General features: G+C 41.1%; 1 protein-coding gene across 1 annotated transcript; it reads right to left on the bottom strand.

Annotated features, from left to right (window-relative positions):
* Window positions 1-896: 896 nt before the first annotated feature.
* Window positions 897-17,901, bottom strand: LOC139656213 (voltage-gated delayed rectifier potassium channel KCNH1). Its single transcript, XM_071533716.1, has 8 exons — window positions 17,829-17,901; window positions 16,578-16,604; window positions 13,515-13,638; window positions 13,302-13,408; window positions 12,739-12,867; window positions 12,055-12,173; window positions 8,196-8,588; window positions 897-1,334 (listed from the first exon to the last, which is right to left on the bottom strand). Exons 1-8 carry the CDS (start codon window positions 17,899-17,901, stop codon window positions 897-899), a joined length of 1,410 nt encoding a protein of 469 aa, XP_071389817.1.
* Window positions 17,902-22,400: the final 4,499 nt, after the last annotated feature.

Genomic DNA, 22,400 nt, shown 5'->3' with positions numbered 1-22,400 from the left:
GTCGGGGAATGAGTCTGCATGCCAAGTATTTTGCACCAGAGAATCAGCTAAATCACAGCTCCGCATTATCAATTAATTATTGACGGACCTGTCTGAGTTTAGCGTTTGCTTTTGTCTGGTCAAGCCATTTAACTGCATGGCAAAGACACACAGAGGGCAATGAACTAGAAGACTGCAGGGTTAACAGGGCCGTCAGCAGAGGTGGGAGGTAACTAAGTACATTTACTCAACTACTGTACTTCAGTCCAGTTCTGAGGTTCTGGCTCTTCCATCCTGTGAGACTTTCTATTTTGTCCAGAATTCCAAGATTATCTGTATTGTAGGTAGAGAGATAACAGAGAAACTTTTATCAAAACAGTCATTCTGCTACATTCTCTAGTTGTGTTAACTTCTTGTAAATGAAATAATAGTGAAGTTTAATAATTCATCAATTTGCTGGGGACCCCCTGGAACCCCCTCAAGGACCCCCGGTGGTCCCCGGACCCAACGTTGAGAACTACTGATGTAGACCATCAAAGCTCCAGTAAAGTCTTTTGTTTTCCCAAAACACAGCTTTCAGGAGCAGAATTATGTTTTTTTCCTATCCCATAAATCATCTCACAACCCCCCCCCAAAATGATCTCATGACGTCTTAGGGGTCCAGACCCCCAGTTTAAGAACCTAGCCAACACTCTTATCCAAAGAACACTGGAGGGCTGCTGCTGCTGGAATCAACCCAGTTCAGAACGGTCCCTTTCACCACGAAGCTACACTGCTGACACTGAGAGAACATCAAAATCCATTTGGCACATAGCTGCCTTCCTAAGAAAACCTTCGACAGACTCCTACTGAGGAACAGAGACAAGAGAAAGGCACCAATTAGGAACAAGGGGAAGAACCGAGAAAGGAAATGACAATCACTCACATCCGATCATCATCATGGCCACGGCGAAGATCTTCTCCCCGTCGGTGGTGGGGGCGATGTTGCCGAAGCCGATGCTGGTGAGGCTGGTCATGGTGAAGTAGAGCGAGGTGATGTAGACCGAGTCTTTGCTGGGTCCTCCCTCCCAGCGGCCGGAGCCGGTGGCGTTGAAGCGGTACGGCGTCCCCACCGCCTCGCCCAGCAGGTACAGCCAGCTGTCCGTCCGCACGCTGTTGGTGTCCTCGTCGATCACCTCGTAGTCTCCGATGCTGTACCAGATGCAGGCCAGCCAGTGGGCCGCCAGGCCGAACACGCACACCAGCAGAACCAGGACGGCCGCGCCGTACTCGATGTAGTGGTCCAGCTTCCTCGCCACCCGGCCCAAACGCAACAGACGGACCACTTTGAGGGAGCTGAAGAGACTGCTGATCCCCTGGAGACGAAGGAGGAGAAGGAGGAGAAGATGGAGAACAAGGAAAAGATGAAAAGAGAATGGAGGAAGGGGAAAGAGTAGGAGACAGAAGGAAGAAGGTGAAGTAGAAGAAGATGATCAAGCGGAAGGAGGTGGAGAGGAAGCAAAAGAGGGAGAAAAAGGAGGAGGAGGAGGAACAAGAGGGGAAGATGGAGAAGAAGAAGGAGAAGATGAAGAAAAGAGAATGAGGAAGGGGGAAGAGTAGGAGACAAAAAGAAGATGAAGAAGAAGAAGAAGAAGAAGAAGAAGATGATCAAGCAGACAGAGATGGAGAGGAAGCAAAAGAGGAGGGAGAAAAAGGAGGAGGAACAAGAGGGGAAGATGGAGAACAAGGAAAAGATGAAAAGAGAATGGAGGAAGGGGAAAGAGTAGGAGACAGAAAGAAGAAGGTGAAGTAGAAGAAGATGATCAAGCGGAAAGAGGTGGAGAGGAAGCAAAAGAGGAGGGAGAAGAAGAAGGAAGAGGAGGAACAAGAGGGGAAGATGGAGAAGAAGAAGGAGAAGATGAAGAAAAGAGAATGAGGAAGGGGGAAGAGTAGGAGACAAAAAGAAGGTGAAGAAGAAGAAGAAGAAAAAGGAGAAGATGATCAAGTAGACAGAGATGGAGAGGAAGCAAAAGATGAGGGAGAAAAAGGAGGAGGAGGAGGAACAAGAGGGGAAGATGGAGAAGAAGGAAAAGATGAAGAAGAAAAGAGAATGGAGGAAGGGGAAAGAGTAGGGGACAGAAAGAAGGTGAAGTAGACGAAGAAGAAGATGATCAAGCAGAAAGAGGTGGAGAAGAAGCAAAAGAGGAGAGAGAAGAAGAAGGAGGAGGAGGAACAAGAGGGGAAGACGGAGAAGAAGGAAAAGAGAACAGGAAAATGGAAGAGAGGAAGAAGAAGGAGTAGGAGACAAAAAGAAGAAGATGATCAACCAGAAAGAGATGGAGAAGAAGCAAAAGAGGTGAGAGAAGAAGGAGGAGGAGACAAAAAGAAGAAGGTGAAGAAGGAGATGATCAAGCAGACAGAGATGGAGAGGAAGCAAAAGAGGAGGGAGAAGAAGATGGAAAAGAAGAAGGAAAAGATGAAGAAGAAAAGAGAATGGAGGAAGGGGAAAGAGTAGTAGACAAAAAGAAGGTGAAGAAGAAGAAGAAGATGATCAAGCAGAAAGAGATGGAGAAGAAGCAAAAGAGGAGAGAGAAGAAGGAGGAGGAGGAGGAGGAGGAATAAGAGGGGAAGACGGAGAAGAAGGAAAAGAGAACAGGAAAACGGAAGAGAGAAAGAGGAAGGAGTAGGAGACAAAAAGAAGAAGATGAAGAAGAAGGAGATGATCAAGAAGAAAGAGACCGAATTTAATTCCATTTTGTAATTAATCTAATTCCAACTTCAGGGTTGAATTTGAATTTACCATGCATTCTCAATTCAGTTCATGATTCATTCTCAATTCAGTTCATGATTCATTCTCAATTCAGTTCATGATTCATTCTCAATTCAGTTCATGATTCATTCTCAATCAGTAGTGGAGAGGGGGGGTGGAGAGTGACACCCCCCCCCCCCACACACACACACACACACACACACACACACACACACTCCTTAACCATTGGTCGCCCGAGATCCATACTAATATTCCATTATCTCCTCTACTACTTTGAAGTACAGTTCTTCCGCTCCACTGTCAAGAAGTGCTCAAGCCAAGACCAATACAGACTGTATAAAACATATAAAACATGTATAGAACATGTATGAAACATGTATAGAACATGTATGAAACATGTATGAAACAGGGGGGCGTCCCGTTGGATCAGTGGTCTAAGGTTTGTACCATGTGGCTGTGATGTCCTGGGTTCAAATGTAGCTAAGTACATTTACTCAAGTACTGTACTTAAGTACAATTTAGAGGTACTTGTACTTTACTTGAGTATTTCCATTTCATGCTACTTTACTTCTACTCCACTACATTTCAGAGGGAAATATTGTTCTTTTTACTCCACCACATTTATTTGACAGCTTTAGTTACTAGTTACTTTGCAGATTTAGATTATTAATACAAATTATAAATCAACTAATAAATTATGATATATTTGTATAGGTTAAGCTACCCAGCAGTATATAAAGTAAATAAAATTAGCTCCACCTTTACCAGCTGCAACATTAAAGTGATGAACACATTAATGCATCAATAATTATAGTCCAATAACATGATATATATGATTCTGAAATGGGCCATTCTGCATTATGACTACTTTTACTTTTGCTACTTTAAGTATATTTTGATGCTAATACTGTTGTACTTTGACTTAAGTAAGATTTTGAATGCAGGACTTTTACTTGTAACAAAGTATTTTTACACTGTGGTATTTCTACTTTTACTTTAGTCAAAGATCTGAATACGTCTTCCACCACTGCTCTCTCTTTACCCCGGTCTTCCCTGTCTCTCTCTACACCTTCAACTCTCTAATAAAGGCAAAAAAAATGCCCAAAAAAATAATCTTAAAAAAAAAGACACGTATAAAACATGTATGAGACATGTATGAAACATGTATGAACGCTCCCATGTGGCAGCTGCAGCACTTGTGCCACCTCCCCAGCAGACTGATCCTCCTGCTCAGCCTCAGCACGTCACTGCAGCCTCTCATCAGGCCTCTTATCCTCCTCTCCAGCTCTTCTCATGAGCAACACTTTTTCCTCGCTAGGGAAACACCCACAATGCACTTCTCCTCCATTAGCAGCATGCAGTGAGACAGCGCAGACAGCGAGCGTCACGCTGACTGGAAACTTTAAAAGGTTGATTTCACCCTCTCGGGGGGGATGAAGCGGGTTCGAATCCCCGGAGCAGCTTGGGGAAACCTGGCAACCGCAAACTTGCAACAGCTGAGGAGCCGTTGAGCAAGGCACCGAGCCTCCAGCTGCTCAGGAGAGACCGGTAGAATATACTGGTCAGGTCCCAGTACACTCCTCCTCTCCTCTCCTTCTCTACTCTCCTTGTCTCCTCTTCTTTCCTCTCCTTCTCTCCTCTTTACCTCTCCTCTCCTCCTCCCTCTCTGTTCCTCTTCTCTTTCACTCCACTTCTCTCCTCTCTTCTTCTCTCCTATTCTCTCTTCTTCTTTCCTCTCCTCTCCTCTTCTTTCCTCTCCTCTCTTCTTCTCTCCTCTCCTTCTCTCTTCTTCTTTCCTCTACTCTCTTCTTCTTTCCTCTCCTCTCTCCTTCTTTCCTCTCCTCTAGTGTCCTCCATTCTTCTCTCCTCTTCTTCTCTCTCCTCCTCTCCTCTCACTTCTTATCCAGCTGCATTGTTTATTTACATCATCATAAACTATTTTAAATCTTTAAATGAAAATCCCTCTCTGATGACTGAACATTGTGATGTGAATAATCACTCCCTTTGAAGGAAAATCAACCCAAGAGCAACTTACTGTAACTTCTTTTGTTTGATTGATTGTTTGTTCTTTGGCATTCAACTGTGAAATATTTAAAGCTAGTTAATGATTCATGTTTAATTTTTCTTATCTTTACACAGGAACACAGAAAGTTACGTTCTTCCACCACAACGACATTTTCAGCTAAAGGTTGGTTAAGGCTAGGGAAAGGCTTTGTTAAATAAGGTATAATAATAATAATAATACTAATGATAATAACTATAAATAACTGCCTCGTGGTTGTATGCCTCCGCCAATAAACTTTGTTTTATCATTGCAAGGACAGTCTTTATTTATTGAACATATATAATTAATGTGATTATTAGGTCAACTTAAAGGATTTTGGTGTCTGCAAAAGTAAGTGACAGCACTTCCACCGTTTCTGTAGAATGACCCAAGATCATTTTCTCAGCTACAGTGGTAAGCAAAACATTATGATGTCACAGTGAAGTTGACCTTGAACTTTTGAATATAAAATGTCATCACTTCATCATTTTATCCTATTAGACATTTGTGTGAAATTTTGTCATAATTAGCGTATGAATTCTTGAGTTATGGCTAAAAACGTCTTTTGTGAGGTCACAGTGACCTTGACCTTTGACCTTTGACCACCAAATTCTAATCAGTTCATCCTTGAGTCCAAGTGGACGTTTGTGCCAAATTAGAAGAAATTCCCTCAAGGCATTCCTGAGATATCGCGTTGACAAGAATGGGACGGACGGACGGATGGACGGACGGACGGACGGACGGACAACCTGAAAACATTATGCCTCCGGCCACGGCTGTGTGGCCGGAGGCATAATAATAATATGGTTAAATAAGAAAAACTTTGCTAAATTTTTTTACAGTATTTCCTTTGTACAAGCTGGGAACTGAACTCCGGTCGTCAGCATTGAAGTCAAACTCATCCCCCCATCCAGCACCCGACCACAACACCCCGACTGTCCACTGAGCTGCTTCAGCTGGGAAAACAGAATTGACGTGCCACCACAACGGAATATGTCGTTAACAAGTCATGTTCATTAGGTCGACATGTCGACTCCCATAAATTATGAAGTCCCCATCAGGGCCAATCAGTTAACAATATGTCACCTTGTTTTGAGCTGTAATTGTAGTTCCACGTTGGGCTAATAAGTATAATTTTGAATGCAGGAATGCAGCAGTGAGATGCATCATTTCCCCAAATTTTGTCAGAATCAGATCAGCGGTGTCTGAGATTTTGTACCTGACACATGGATGAGCAAACAAATGCTGGATGATGGACAGGTCTGATCCAGAGTCCCAACCACAATTTCATCATGGGAGATAAATAGCTCCAGATGATGGTTGGTTAAATTTGGCGAGTTTTAAAATCCCCAACACCAAACCCCCCATTCAGTTTCCCCTTGACGCCTGGCCAGGTGACTTTAGACTCTAACTATTCTTTATCTTGCTCTTCTTTTACACTGAAGTGTTGGTGGATCATCTGATTGTCTCAGAACCTGAAGCCTGGTCAGATTGGAGATAGTCTCAGCCATCTTTAAACAGCTATGTAACAACGTCCCCTGGCTTAAAGAGGCTTAAGGAAAACAGTGAACGGTCCTCAGTCCCTGGTTCATTCTAACAGGATTAGTCTTTTCAAAGAGGATCCCTCCTCCGGCTGGCCAAGCACCTTCCATTATTTACCGTTAATAATACAGTAGATAGATGTGCCACGGTGTGGCAACATCGCTGTTTGGAGGTTTGAAATTATTCAAAGGGGATTCCTATTATTACACTGTAGGTATTTTTGACATCTCAGCAAATCTGCTGTGCCAAGTCATGACCTTCTCTACATATCCAAAGGAAGTAATTACATGCTATGAACTCACTGGATGAAAACAAATCGGCCCTCTCCATCATCTTGATTAGATCCACAATGGCCACATCCCACAGTCATGCTGCATCGTATTCAATTTCATGCCTCAGTTGGACAGGCCATGGCTGGCTGTGGGTTAGATATTACTATACTACTATATTATTGAGGAATGATTGGTGAACACACTGTAATTTCTGTGAATTTATCAAGAGCATACTTAGTTTAAGACAGGACAGAGAAGAGCAAAATGGATGACATCAGTCAAATGTCCATTAGTGACAATGTGTGTAACAGTATTAGAAACCGCTAACAGGCTAAACTTGGCCCTGAGAAATCCTTTGTTAACAGACTCCAACTGACTGGATTTAATCAGTGAACAGTGAGTGTCGGTGAACTGGGTCTCTAGGCTGAAAACAGATTAACGCTTGAGCTGACTTGCCTCAGCAGCTGAAAGGGAAGGAGACGCGTTTCGCTTCCAAATTACCAAAAGGGTTTGGTTAAAGGAACATCTGTATTCAGTCCAAACAAAGGAGATTTATAAGAAGGTGTCATATTTACTCCACAGCTAATACCTGGAGCCATAATTCATATAAAAATTCAATGGAAATGAACAGTGACACACTGTTGTTTTGGCTCCAAACTCTTATTAATTTGGATGTGAAATTATCAAGCTATGTGTCAATGTCCAGATACTTAAGGAGCGGGCTGTAGTTGATGTAATTTATTGGTCGGTTATTATAGCTGTGGACAAACCTGTCTGAACTAGTCCATAAATTGATTTCAATATGCAATATCAAACTATTCACCCTCTGTAATGCTAATCGTTAAATTCATGATTCCCTCTACTAAAACACGTCAGACTTTAAAGTCACACTAGACAACATTAGATCACAAACAGTAGAATCCCTGAGGAATGAAATTGTGTAAAACATAGTGCTGTTAATGATGGGCAGTCCCTCTGAGGAGTCAATATGCCAATCTATACTGCATGGTCATTGGTGGATTGATTCACAAAATTCTTAAATCTAACGCAAATCATTGGCTTACCTAAAGAGAATTATTTTTTAGAGCCTACGTATCACAACAAGAACACTGCTGAGGAGTCGGGGCGTCAACAGCCAAGTAGGTCTCTATCTAAAATAGCCGACCTGTATTCATTTGGAGGAGGTGACTCCTCCTGACTTAATTTTTACAGGAGTTGGAGTCAGAGTTGAGTTTTCCACTTGCTGATGGATACCTGGGTCTGTCTAACCAACAGACTACATAAGTAGCTAGGTAGGGTGGTAGATAGGAAGGAAGTAAAGTAGGTAGCTAGGTATGAAAGTAGGAAGGAAGGAAGGTAGGTAGGTAGGTAGGTAGGAAGGTAGATAGGTAGGAAAGTAGGTAGATAGGAAAGGTAGGTAGGTAAGTAGGTATGAAGGTATACAAGTAGGTAGGTAGCTAGGTAGGAAGGTAGGTAGGTAGGCAGGTATAGTAGGTAAGTATGTGTAGGTAGGAAGGTAGGTAGGTAGAATGGTGGGATGGTAGAACATAGGTAGGAAGGTAGGTAGCTAGGTAGGTACAGTAGGTAGGTATCAGTCCAGACCACTAACCTCATCAACGTTCTCGAAGGCGTTGATGACGTCGTAGGGCAGGCAGGACAGCAGGTCGATAACAAACCACGTCTTGACGTAGTTCATGCGGATCAGTTTGGGGTCAGAGATGACCTCACCCGCCGGGCCGACGAAGGTGGTGTGGAAGTTCAGGACAATGTCGACCAGGAAGATGACGTCCACGATGCTGTCCACCACCAGCCATGTCACGTTGTTCTGCTTGGTCTTGAAGGAGACGTTGTAGGGAACCATGATGGCGGTGTAGAAGGTGAGGATGAGGATGACCCAGTCCCAGGTGGTCTTGAAGAGGCAGTAGTGCAGGATGATGTGGGGCGGCGTCTTGGGGGTTTCCTGCTTGTACTGAGGCAGGATGTCCGAACCCAGCTGGAGAACCTGATCCACATAGAACAATGTCAACCTGCAGCTCATTTGCTGTGTTTTTGGTCTATATTTGAAGAAAAAAAACCCTCTATCCTGCCATTACCACATGCGGGACCATCATTAGAAACATATGTTTCGAAGCCAAGCTTTGTTCAAACCTACCAAACTTTATTTTAAATTCTAGTCAAGATCCCAAGGTTTCCAAAGATACCAAATATGTCATGCTGAATTACAGGAACATCATACTATAAAGCAAAGAATCTCTGTCTGTATGTGAGTGTGTGTTTCCTTCACATATCTCGAGAACCGTTCGTCCGATCTACTTCACACTTGGTGGGTGTATTGCTGGGGACCCAAGGACGTGCAGTGTCGGATTTGGTGCAATTTGGACACGCAAGACATTCAATATTAATAAACTTTGAATAAACAAGCGAACAGCGCCCTGTACAGCAGCGAGGCGAACAGGCACTGCACTAGTGTGTATACAATGGTGGACAAACATCTAGATTTTTTCCATTTGATGTATTGGTGCAGTCATTAAAAAATGGCACCTTGGGTTTGAATATTTCACTCATTATAATTGCTATAGCTTTAATGAAGCGTGGGAACGAGCAGATACAGAATATGTATGTGACATTGTTGTACAATATGGAAAAATGTTTTTCTAACTTTGAAGCTACTTAAGAGGAAATTTAAGGGGAAACTCAGGGTGTAAGGGGTTAATATTCCATTATTCCATTAGTAGTGTAAGTGGGGCATCCCTGGCTAGAGGGGCCACTTGTATTTTAATGATCAATAAAGAATTTCAATCAATCAATCAATCAATTAAACACTGTGTATCATTGCACTCTGCAACTGTTTTTTCAAAAGCACTGTACAAATAAAAATAATATATAATTAATATTGCCCGCGTCCTAATATATAGTATACACCGTATTACCCTAATGCCACCGCCTTGGTAATAGGTTCATTCATTAGTGCAAACTTGCTGTGCTACGGTAATTATCTCTGAGGAATTAATGGAAAGATTAGCCACAGCAAATTAGCGCTGAAGAATGAACTTATCATCAACATGAAGCCTGGTGGCAGGAGGGTGATGGTGGTGGAATGCTCTGTTTGCTCGCTGAATTTAATTTAATATATTTCATCTGTAATTATATGGACCATTCTGCTTAAATAGACAAAACAGCAGTGTATATTGAAAAACAGAAGGCATCAGGATAACACAGCAGAGTCCGGAGGCTTGTTTCCACCTTGGCCCTTCATGACCTGGAGCTGCTGTTAATGGCACAATCATTTTCAACGTATAAAACCTGCTGGGGAGCAGAATCTGGTCTACATGACAGTTTACTGATGGGGTTTTCTTATTACAGTAATAAAGTTCTGATAGCTTAATGAAAAATCCATGGATGATCAATTGCTTTGTTACATAATTCTCTATTTGCACCTTTTTACTCAGAATATGTAATGTATTTCTTTCTCACCAGCATATATTTTTTATTCAAAAGCACAAAACAAAGCAGTAGCAGTGTCACTGATACTGTCTAGACTGTAGTAGGCTCTAATGTAACACACTGAGACAGTATCATTTCCTCTTCAGTGTCAGGTGTCATAGGAATAGATGGTATGACAAAAGCAGACAGCTAACTGGTTTTAGACCAACCTTAATATCACACCACTGTATTTACAAGATCTCAAGTTGCACAGTAAATTTGATCATCCTGTTAGCTGTGGGACTGAGAATGGACTGCAGCCCATCAACACCCCAACATTACAGTTATATATTATAGTTATATTTAGCCATTTAGCCATTTAGCTGGCACTCTGATCCAGAGAGACTTCCAATAAAGTCAACAGCAGAATGAGCTTCATTCCTAGATCACCATCACAGTGACCCATGGATGACAGAGAAGTGCCAGGGAAAGAACAGGTACAAAGTTTGTTTTTAATAGCAGGGCTGTTAGCTAGGCCAGGCTGGGTGCCTCAGTCTGGAAGCAGACCATCAGTAAACAACAGGAACTACTTCCGCCCATCTGAACACACTCTGCTCTGCCAAATAACAGGAAGTGAGAGAAGATGTCGGTGGTCCTTTAAGCTGTTGATGCTCTTGGCCTTGTTTCAGATCTATTTACAGGAGCTCTACTGAAACCGAGATACTACTTTTCCTCTCAGTAGAGAAAATAAAAGAGCAATTTTCAGAGCAATCTCTTTACACACAATATTGTTTACTTCTAGTTCCATACCATATGAAGCATCTCTGGTCACCTGGCTACTCCAGTTTTCAGAGGAGAAAGTGTGGTCATTTATAATAGATCAGTATCTAGACTCTCCTCAACTCCACAGTGGGTTGAAAGAGGTCATCTATTATAGATTCATATCTCCTATATTGAGATGTTCTTCTTGTTGACAGGACTTCACCATTGAATAGTTTAAAACAGATGGAAGCCTTTCCAGAATGCAGTAAGTACCAAGGGACCAGAATGAACAAACACAGTTGGACCTTCAGCTGGTGAGCTTTGGGTCCAGACGTCTCAGTAGATGCCCTCAAACTGACTGGCTCTCCATCTCTACCAGGCCAGAGATCTTAGGGAAAGAGAGATGACTTTACCTCCACCAAGTAAATGTTCCTATGGAAGGACAGAGAACTTTACCTCGACCAGGTGAGGGTTCTTATGGAAGGAGATACGACTTAACTCCGCCAAGTGAAGATTCTTATGGAAGTAGGATTTTTTCTTATAAAATGAGAGAGGACTTCTGCCAGCTAAAGATTCTTATGTGAGGAGGGAGGACTTTACCTCAACCATGTGAAGGTTCTTATGGAAGAGGGAGGACTTTACCTCTCCCAGCTAAAGATTCTCATGGAAGGACAGAGAAATGTACTTCCACCAGGTGAAGGTTCTTATAGAAGGAGAGAGGACTTTACCTCAATCAGATGAAGGTTCTTACGAAAGGACAGATAATTTTACCTCGACCAGATGGAGGTTCTTATGGAAGAGGGAGGACTTTACCCCTGCCAGCTAAAGATTCTTATGGAATGACAGAGAACTTTATTTTCATCAGATAAGGGTTCTTATAAAATGGGAGAGGACTTTACCTCGACCAGGTAAAGGTTCTTATGGAAGAAGGATTTTTTTGTATAAAATGAGAAAGGACTTTATCTCCGCCAGCTAAAGATTCTTATGGAAAGAGATTGGACTTTCCCATGTGGTGGAAAAGTCCTATCTCTTTCCATAAGAAAGGGTTCTTATGGAAGGACAGAGTACTTTACCTCGACCAGGAAAGGCTCTTACAGAAGGAGATAGGACTTTACCTCCACCAGGTGAGAGTTCTTATAAAATGCGAGAGGACTTTATCTCTACCCGGTAAAGGTTCTTACGGAAGGAGGACTTTACCTCCGCCAGCTAAAGATTCTTATGGAAGGAGGGAGGAGTTTACGTCGACCAGGTGAAGGTTCTTATAAAATCAGAGAGGACTTTACCTCCGCCAGGCGCGAGTGCTTGTGGACGTTCTCGCCCTTATGGACGGTTGGCGCTAGCTGCTGTAGAACCCCTCGACTGCTGGTCAATGCACGGGTCAGACGGGCAAATTTACCCCAACCTGGGACCGAGACAGAACAACAGCATCAAACACAAGACTGAGACGTTACAGAATATTATATTTTGCTAGAAAGATCACTAAATGAGTTCAGGATTTCTATGTTGTATCAGTGGAAAGCAAACGAGAACTGTCTACCCTGTGATGTATCTACATCAAGTCTGCAAAACAAAATGTTGTAGACAATCCATAACTTCTTGAAGATATGATCCCATTTGACCATATATATTTCAGGAATATTCAAGCATGTTTTTAAAGTTTGAATTTTAACTGGAAAATCAGTATACCTCAGTATCAGTATACCTTTCATAACCCATCAAAAACTCAACATAAAGCTTTGTTTTTGTTTCAGACATTACAAATGTAAACCAGCCTCTACGTCCATGTTAACCTCTTGTCTAACTGTCACATACTATCAGTCCATGGACCAAACACTCAGGTATTCTCATTTCAGAGAGATAATATCTCTGTGTGAACAAAGCCAGTAGTGGGATAACGCTGTTTCACCAGGAGGCGTTGTACTGCAGTTATGCATTGGGTTTTTGTGAGCTGTAAGTGCCCTGCCCACCTTTTGAAGAGTCATCCTCAATTGGCTGCTTGAAGGCGGTGATGTCACTGAAGGTGCACAGGAACAAGACGACTTTGTCCTGCTCGTTCCTGATCGGAGCGATCTTCACGAAAAACCACACCGGCATTCCTGCAGCGGAAACAGAAAGGACTGAATTGAGTTCGCTGTTCCTCCGGTCTGGGAAGAACACAGCAACTTCCTCCCAACAGACAACCACAAATAATCTGTGATGTCATCAAGGGAAAAACACCTCAACCTGCCCATTGACAGTGAATTGGAGATCGTTTTGGAAAGTTTATTTGAGCTTTGGGCTGTTTCATTGATGCTGCTGACATTAAAATCACCTTGGGTACTGTAACTGCGTCCATAGCATCAGAATCCCATTCACTGTCAATAGAGCAGCTCCAGGATGTGTCTCTTGGTGACATCATCGGTTAGCGTTCCCACAGATGGGAGGAGGAACATGAGGGAAATCTGCTTTGATAGGATCTCTCCTTTAAGTCCAGGCATATCAGAGGTAGCGATGACGAATCAACAGAGTACTGCCAATAAAATGCACTCACGGTTTTTCTTGTACATCAGAATCTCAAATGAGTTCATCTCGTAGTTCTCGAAGGTCTGGCGGACCTTCTCGCTGGTCTCCTTGTCTGTCAGCTCGCCATACATGAAGCTGCAGGAAGAAATACAGCTGCACTCTCAATACTGAGATAATTTAAAGCTACAATCCGCAATCTATGGGCTATCGTCAGCTTGGATTCAAAAATACGTTGGTGTACCTGCAGGTGCTGCTCTTCTGCATGACCTCGGCTCGGTGGTAACCAGACAGTTTGCAGAAACCATCGTTGCTGTAGACGATGGGCCAGTCGACGATCTGAGCGTTTCCCAGCACAAAATTGGTATCTGACCACAGGAACCAGTAGGTTAGACTAGACATCTATACTGACGGATTACATGACAGGACAATTAGCTCAAATTCCACCCTGGGACATCTATCTACCTATCTATCAATCTATCTATCTATCTATCAATCTATCTATCTACAGCATACCCTCCATAAAGAGCAGTGTAGTAGAAATAAAGCTGTTACTGTTTGGAGCAGGGCTCATAATAACATGAGGGTAACAGTATTTAATATTTAGGGCACACACTGTGTTTGTTATTAATATTCAGGCTGGACACAACATAACGGACAGCTAACGGCAACTCACTAAAAGCAAACAGACAGCAACACACCAATCTACAGCACCACAGGAAAAGTCTGTGTGTGTGTGTGTGTGTGTGTGTGTGTGTGTGTGGTGACTCAGTAAGCTCTCTGGTCTCTGGCTGGTCACTAGGGTAACATTGGACAAGACATTTTCATCAGAGTCTATCAGTGTGTGACAGGTAGCAGCCTGCTGACACTGATTTATAACACATTCACAACACCTGAACAGCAGCTTCATAATTTATGATCACACTGGGACTGCTGGCTTTGGTCACTCGGTTCCCTTTAGATGCTGTTATTTACTTAAACTCCAAATCACACAAATACAGTGTCATTTTAAAAAGTGCCAGAATTGAGCAATGAGACGCATTATTCTCTTAAGTTTTGTGAAAATCCAATCAGCAGTGTCCGAGATGTTCTGCGTGACGCACAGGTAATTAAACAAATGTTGTAGCGCCCCTGTTAGGCCAATCAGTGTAATTTTGAAAATGCAATGACGCATCATTCCCTGAAGTTTTGCCAAAATTCAGTCAGTGGCGTCGGAGATATTTTGTGCAATGGACGGATGGACATAGTCCCTCCCCTGATTTCATAATGGGAGACAATAAATCTACATTCACAAGGCATCTGAAACGGCAGCTACATGGCCACATGACTGGAAAACACTGATTTAACAAACCTTGCATCTCCCATGACTAATATCTGGCTTTAATGTGGTTTATCTACTCTTATATCCTCCCAGCTTAATGTTTATCAATGGCAGATCACCTGTGTCAGATGTCTGGTGGCGGCCGAATTTCTCTAAATGTTGACGTTGTAAATTGTAAAGTAAATTGTAAAATCCTTTAACTTTTATGTTGTCCCAAGGAAGACTGTGGAGGATTTCTTTGGACTAATTAATTCATTCATATATTTATTTATTTAATTAATTTATTGTGAAATGTCAGCATGAATAAATATATGTATGTCAAAATAAATGTATTTATATATTCATTATTTTTCTAACAATACAAATTATTTATTCATGATAGCATTTCACTATTTAACTATTTATGTATTTAAATTTGACCTGAATATTCCCCCAGAGTAGATAGCTAATAGCTTTATTAGGATCCTCATAGCTAATGACAGTGGCTTGTTATCTGTCAAAGTGACTTTTAGTCAAAATGTTCTGGTATTTTGATGTCTAGCGTTAATTTCCCACTCTAATTACATCATCACCTAACTGAAGCTGACAGCTGATGAATGTGTCATGCAGCTGTTCAGTGTGTTATAAACCAGTGCTTCACTCTTTCCTGTAGATCAGTGATGTTTTGTCCTCAGTTTCTAAACATTACAAGCACTGACAGTTCTCAGTTCAGATATGACTTCCACACATTTACATTCACATTTCAACCAAGAGGCTGAGCTGAATCCCAGCAGTGAGGAATATAATCTGCATTGTGGTCTGGGGTTTTTAAACCAGCCTGGAGGCTTTATGCTTTTGTACACCTCAGAGGATTTTAACAACATGACTATTCCAATGCAACATAAATAACAGATTATAATTTAACATAATACAAGATGGAGAGTCGTTTAAAAATGACAAACACACACAACTCTTCATCTGGAGGTTTCCAGTATGTCTTACTGGCATCATAACATCCCAGTCCAACTGTTGTGAAGAGAATAATACTCCTCATTACCGGACATAAGGCTGGGCCATACGGAAAAAAACATAATATCATGATAATCATAAGAGATTATCATAAGAGATATCGATATTTAACAATATCTGCTAACAAAATCATGTTAAATAGTCAAATTAATATTCATCGCATTGAAATGCATGTTAATATAAAGTATTGTGGAGGAACTGTGTATCACGATAACTCAATATCATTATTTCATCACGATACGATTCTATTGAAATATGATAAACAACAATATTGATTTATTACCCGGCCCTAACATAAAATTCAAAATACAGAAAACACAAAAAACTGCAGTCTGTGTAGCTGAGATTTAGACTTAGCACAAAATACCATTAATTCAATATCCATCATTGCTGTCCATGTGGCTACGGCATGAAGTTACATGACCAAACAAATCATATTTACAGCGTATAACTCATTAATCCCTGACATATCCAACATGGATGATAGGTTGGATATGTCAACAAGGAAACAGAAGGGATGGGAACTGAAGACAAAATGGGACTGGGTTTGAGTCTTTATACATCGCTGTTGTCGTGTGAAAACCTGCCAACTCCAATCTTGATGATTTTCATGTTTTCACTACAGCTGAAGGACTAGATGTTCCTCTGTGGGTTGAGAAAGACTTCTGACCTCTTGGGCTGATGAAAGCATTTCAAAACCCATCAGACAACGACAAAATGCATCGTCATCGAGCTAAAAACAAGGCTGCTTCTCTTAGGTCCTGAAAAGTTGACATTTTGGAGATTTTCACCCGACAGTGACGAATACAGATAGAGAGAACTCCAATCAGTCTTGGTGTGTATGTGTGTGTGTGTGCGTGTGTGTTTGTGTGTGTGTGTAAGGTGTAACACAGGTCTATGGATGGGAGGGGATGGGATGGGAGGGGAGGGGAAGGGGGGTACATGTACATGATAGCATTTGGAAACACTGGTTAGTACCTGTCTGTCTATGTGATAATGTCCAAACTGAAAAGTCGAAAAAGAAAAGTGGTTAAAGCAGAAACAGTGTTGAGGCAGAACAGATGAAAGCAGTTGAACCTACTGCTGTTTTACTCCGTCTTTACTGACTACTTTCTGGTTTCACCTCCAGTTGATATTGTTTCCTAAAGCTGCCGAAGCACTGAGATGATCCTGGACGCCCTGACTGAAAACCCTGTGATGTAGTAGTAATGTACCAGTAGTGGTAAATCAAACCAAATGAAAAGAGGGCAAACTGCGACCTCCACAAGGCAAAACAACCACCAACAGAAACAAAAATCAAATCAAATACATTTTCAGAAAAGCTTTCATTGGAGCTTTTGGTTTCCTTGAAAGACGCTATCTTCAATTCCACACTACTAACTAGGGTGGTATGACTATTACTATGAATTTATATCATTAACATTTATGTCAGCCTAAATAGGTGAGTATTAATAATGTAAGTTTACCCTGCTCAACATCCCTTTATCCCTATGGCTTATCCCTTTTATCTATCTATCTATCTATCTATATATATATAATGGTAAATGTGAAGGTGGATAAAGTGTTTACCTGCTGATGATGTTAGGCTATATTATGTTACAGCCTATTGTATATTATTGTTATTTATGTCAGGAAGGTTTAAATGCTATTTAACTGTATATTAGGGAGGTAAATACTAGTTAGCTTTATAATGTGAAGATAAATACAGGTTAGCTTTAATATTAAGGCAAATACTAGGTAGCTGTACTATGAAGGCAAATACTAGTTAGCTTTAGAATATGAAGGTATGCTAGTTGGCTTTATCATGGGTTTTATGGAGACAATTAGTTAGCTTTATATTAAGGTAAATGCTGGTTAGCTTTATGAAGGTAAATGCTAATTGGCTTTGTAATATGAAGACAAGTAGTTATCTTTACATGAAGGTAAATGCTAGTTGGCTTAATAATATTAAGGTAAATCTCAGTTAGCTTTATAGTATGAAGGTAACCACTAGTTAGCTTTATAATATGAAGGTAAATGCTAGTTGGCTTGTAGCCCATGAAGGTAAACACTAGCTGTATAATGTTTAGGTTTTGCAGAGAGGATCCAGGCTGGCAACGGAACCGAACAGCTGCCGGACGAGAAACCAAACCGGATTAAGAACCAGACATTCTACTACCTAGATATCTCTGTTAAAATGAGGTGTAAACCGGACCGGACCGGACCGGACCGGACCGAACCGGATCCTACCGTTGGACCGCCGGACGATGTTCTCCAGGAAAGTGTTCTGAGGGGCCACGAGACCCCGCCGTCCTCCCGCCATCCTGTGATCCTGCAGCGCGAGGCAGACCTGGCTTCCCGCCGCTCACATCTCACTACTGCTGCCTGCACGAGCCCCGCTCTCCGTAGCATATGATCTCTCTCTCTCTCTCTCTCTCTCTCTCTCTCTCTCTCTCTCTCTGTATTACCTCTCCCTCTCGCTCTGTCTCTCTCTCTCTCTCCTTGCATCTGCCTATGTCTCTCTCTCTCTCTCTCTCTCTCTCTCTCTCTGTATTACCTCTCCCTCTCGCTCTGTCTCTCTCTCTCGCTCTCTCTCTCTCTCTCTCTCTCTCTGTATTACCTCTCCCTCTCGCTCTGTCTCTCTCTCTCTCTCCTTGCATCTGCCTATGTCTCTCTCTCTCTCTCTCTCTCTCTCTCTCTCTGTATTACCTCTCCCTCTCGCTCTGTCTCTCTCTCTCGCTCTCTCTCTCTCTGTATCTACCTCTCTCTCTCTCTCTCTCTCTGTATCTACCTCTCCCTCTCGCTCTGTCTCTCTCTCTCCTTGCATCTGCCTATGTCTCTCTCTCTCTGTATCTACCCCTCTCTCTCTCTCTCTCTCTCTCTCTGTATCTACCTGTTTCTGACTCTCTCTCTCTCTCTCTCTCTCTCTCTCTCTCTCTCTCTCTCTGTATCTACCTCTCCCTCTCGCTCTGTCTCTCTCTCTCCTTGCATCTGCCTATGTCTCTCTCCCTGTGTCTGTTTATCTCTCTCTCTCTCTCTCTCTTACCTGTTTCTGACTCTCTCTCTCTCTCTCTCTCTCTCTCTCTCTCTCTGTCTCTCATTCTGTCCTGTGCTCGCTCTACCTGAGGTGTGTTTTTCTTCCCGTGGCTCGTGCCTCCTGCTGCAACCATCTGCTGGTAGCAAACCTGCTGTGAGAGGTGAAAGAGAGACATAGAGGGAGAGAGAGAGAGAGAGAGGGAGAGAGAGAGAAACAAAGAGAGAGAGACATTAGGTTACAGTATAGCAGCATCAGTAACTGTATATCAGTGCTAACAGCTTCTATGGGAACAAGAAAGTTTAGTTCATCTCATTTTTAGAGAGGGGGGGGGGGGGGGGGTTCAAACCGCTCTCACCTTGACCTCTGACCCCTGACCTCCATAGTTTCCCATCAGTGCAGTCGGTCAGGTTGCGTCACAGAACCAAGTGCATGCTGCATAGATACGTTTATTAAATTTCTATTTTTAGTTTTCTACTATTATAATACTACTTACACTTGTGTATACTGCTTTACTTCTACTTCTTATTTTTTTACGATACTTATTGTTGTGTATACTATATTTTTTAATTGTTGATTCCTTGTGTGCAAACTTACTTGGTCAATAAAACTGATGTGATTCTCCATGCTGAGGTTTTTTCAGTCAGAACAGGTTCAGTTTCCTCTTCATCCACTTTGTCTTTTCTCTGTTCGACTGATATTGGTTCTGAAGGCCGATATCAAGACAGAAATCTGTGGATTGAAGCTGCTGATAAACAATACCAAATCAAACAAATATAAGTATTCAGTGTTTAATCAATCAATCAGTTTATTTAAGTGCACAATCACCATGAAGCATGGTCCCAATACACTTTACAATTAAAAGAATACATAACATACAGCAAGCAAATAAAATAGTTAAAATAAAACAACCACATTGAAAACATCAATGTTAAAAGGATTTTAATATAATAATAACAACATTAACAATCAGCATCATACATACAGAGATACTGTCAAAAAGTGTGGAATCTGATCAAAATGTCTCATCAGAATCAGTTCAGGTTCAGGTCTTCAGAATCAGAATCAGAATCAGAAATACTTTATTGATCCCCGAGGGGAAATTGGGTTACATTGCAGCTGCTCACATTGTAGAAGTGAATATATACAAGCGTAGAGAAATTATAAGAAATTATAAGAAAAATAGAAATACGAAAGTAAGAAATATGTAAAATATGTGCATTATACTACAATATATAACAATGAGAATAAAAATAATAATAATAATATAGAAATAAGAGAAATAAGAATTCTGTACAATATGCATCATACTCCAATATATACATACACCAGTGTAAATAATTAAATAATTAATAAGTATTGCACAGTTGAATTATTGCAGTTGAATTATTGCACAAAAAAAATTGGTATTGCACAGTTAGATATAAGTTATAAGTTATGGGTTATAACTGCTGACAGGATGAAATAAGTTCAAGAGCCAGTCTACTGACTCAGAGTGTCTGACACTCTGAGGGAGGAGTTGAAAAGTTTGATGGCCACAGGCAGGAATGAGTTCCTGTGGCGCTCTGTGGTGCATCTTGGTGGTCTTCCCACAGTATTGATCAGTGCTACAGTAAATATGTAATCAATCAAACTGCATCATATCTGTCCATCAGATCAGATCCTATTTTAATAAAATACAATATCAGTCAAACCCTAAAAAGCATTCCATGGAACAATTTTTTTAAATCAGATGTTTTTGTAAATATGTTCATCTACAAACTCTGACTGTACTGTCAGTAATTATGATACGGTAACACTTTACAATAAGGGTCACTAAGTTAAGGGTTAGTTAATGCTTAATAAGCATTAACTAACCCTTAATTAACAGTTAACTAATGTGTAATTTACTAATGGTGTTAATCTATACATTATTTAATAGTTTATAAAGATGACTATTAAATAATGTATAAATTAATACCTTAGTTAACATGAACACCATTAGTAAATGTTTACCAGACACATTAGTTAACTGTTAATTAAGGGTTAGTTAATGCTTATTAAGCCTTAACTAACCCTTAACTTAGTGACCCTTATTGTAAAGTGTTACCTATGATACCGATGACAAAAACATAACCGGAAATCCATCCATTTAGTGTCGTAAATTCATAAAACAGACCGACATAAGCAACATACACCAGTTAGACTAACTGTTGATTTAAATGGAAATGCCCGGAGATATCAAAGATGAAAAATAATGACTGAAATGCCAAATGCTTCTGAAGGCTTCTGCACTGCTTTAAACTGACTGAAACACCATGTGGACAGAGCTAAAGCCAGCTAACTCTGGAAAACTGCTGAGTATAAAATAAAACTCTAATTAGAATAAGAACCACAGAGGAAAGAGTCATGTGGGTTTCTGTCATTTTCTAGGTGTCAAGAACATAGTGAGCAAAATGTATAAATGAAAGTATGGAAACTTTTGAATTATATGAAATGACGGCATGTATCAGTACAAAACCAACCCCCTTAATTTCTCCATTACATAAACATTAATTATTCATTAAAAATAACAGCTGTAATAAAGTAAGAATAGTAGCCTATCATGGGTTTATATGGGATTTATTCATAGGTTGATTCACAAAGACTCTAGAAATTAAGATTTTTTTTTATGCCTTTGTGCAGGTTTACAGGTTATTAATGAGTTATTAATGGAAAGTTCCTGTCTCCCTGAATTTTACATTAAATTAGAAAGTAAGCAGTCAAACATTAAGTGGAGTTTAAGGAGGTTTTGATGGGATCTCCTCCATTAATAACTCCCTTAACTCATTTTAAGGGGATTTTGCATGAATTAAGGGGTGAATTAATGTAAGTTAATGAAAATGTAAGGTTGTTTTAAGGGATTACTGGTTCGGGATAAGGCAGGGTCCAGGGGTCAGGGGTCAGAGGTCAGGACTGACCCGCTCAACCTGACAGATGTCAATCAACTTTAAAGTAAACAAATAAAATAACTGAGTATAATCTTCATTCACTGGCCAGCCAGAGGCATTTTATTTCCTCTTGGTGAAAGTCTGTTGTGTGGTGTCGCCCCCTGCCGGCCGGGGAGCCTCGGTGCAGGAGGGAGTGGAAAACACATAAGAATTAAATAAATAAAAAGCTGCATTTATATTGAACAATAATCCCAGGTTACTACAAGGAATGTATACTGTCCCACTACACATGGTATTTTATATATTCATATATGAAGTGTATTCATATGTGATAATACGATGTTTCATATCAGATATATGCACTTTCTTATGATTTTCAGCTGTTTTCAGATAGATATTCGTTTTTATTATAGTTTATATCTTAGTTTAATTGTAGTCTCGTTTAAGTTTTGACTTTAGCTTTATATTTGTCTATTTTAGTTCTTATTTTAGTTTCTGCAGGCGGAGGGATCTGCTGCCACAGGCGCCGCAGGAGTCGCACTGTCGCCCCACGGTGCGTAAAAAGCCTTCCGCCGCAGTAACTAGGCCCACGTCACGGCTTTATTTGTACAAAATCTCAAACACACAAAACACCGTAAAGAATCAAAAAATATAAAATACGGAGGAGACGCGGGAATTGTTATTTTCCAACGTGTTAGCGTAACGGATCCGGTGTAAAAACGTGGCGGACACCCGGAGCAGGCAGTGTACTAACAGCGACACGGAGCTGCAGGGAGTTATAAAGCCAGGCAGGGAGGGGGGGAAAAAAACAAAAACCTCCGATTCCTGCTGCTGATATTTTTAATTTTAAGACGATATCAGGGTGAAGACGGAGCTGAG

The sequence above is a fragment of the Centroberyx affinis genome, unplaced genomic scaffold (genome assembly GCF_046629955.1).
Source record: "Centroberyx affinis isolate AG114_WGS23_722 - 3 ecotype Tasmania unplaced genomic scaffold, CSIRO-AGI_Caff_v1 ptg002409l_1, whole genome shotgun sequence".
Taxonomy (NCBI): Eukaryota; Metazoa; Chordata; class Actinopteri; order Beryciformes; family Berycidae; genus Centroberyx; species Centroberyx affinis.
This window is presented reverse-complemented; position numbering and strand designations above follow the sequence as displayed.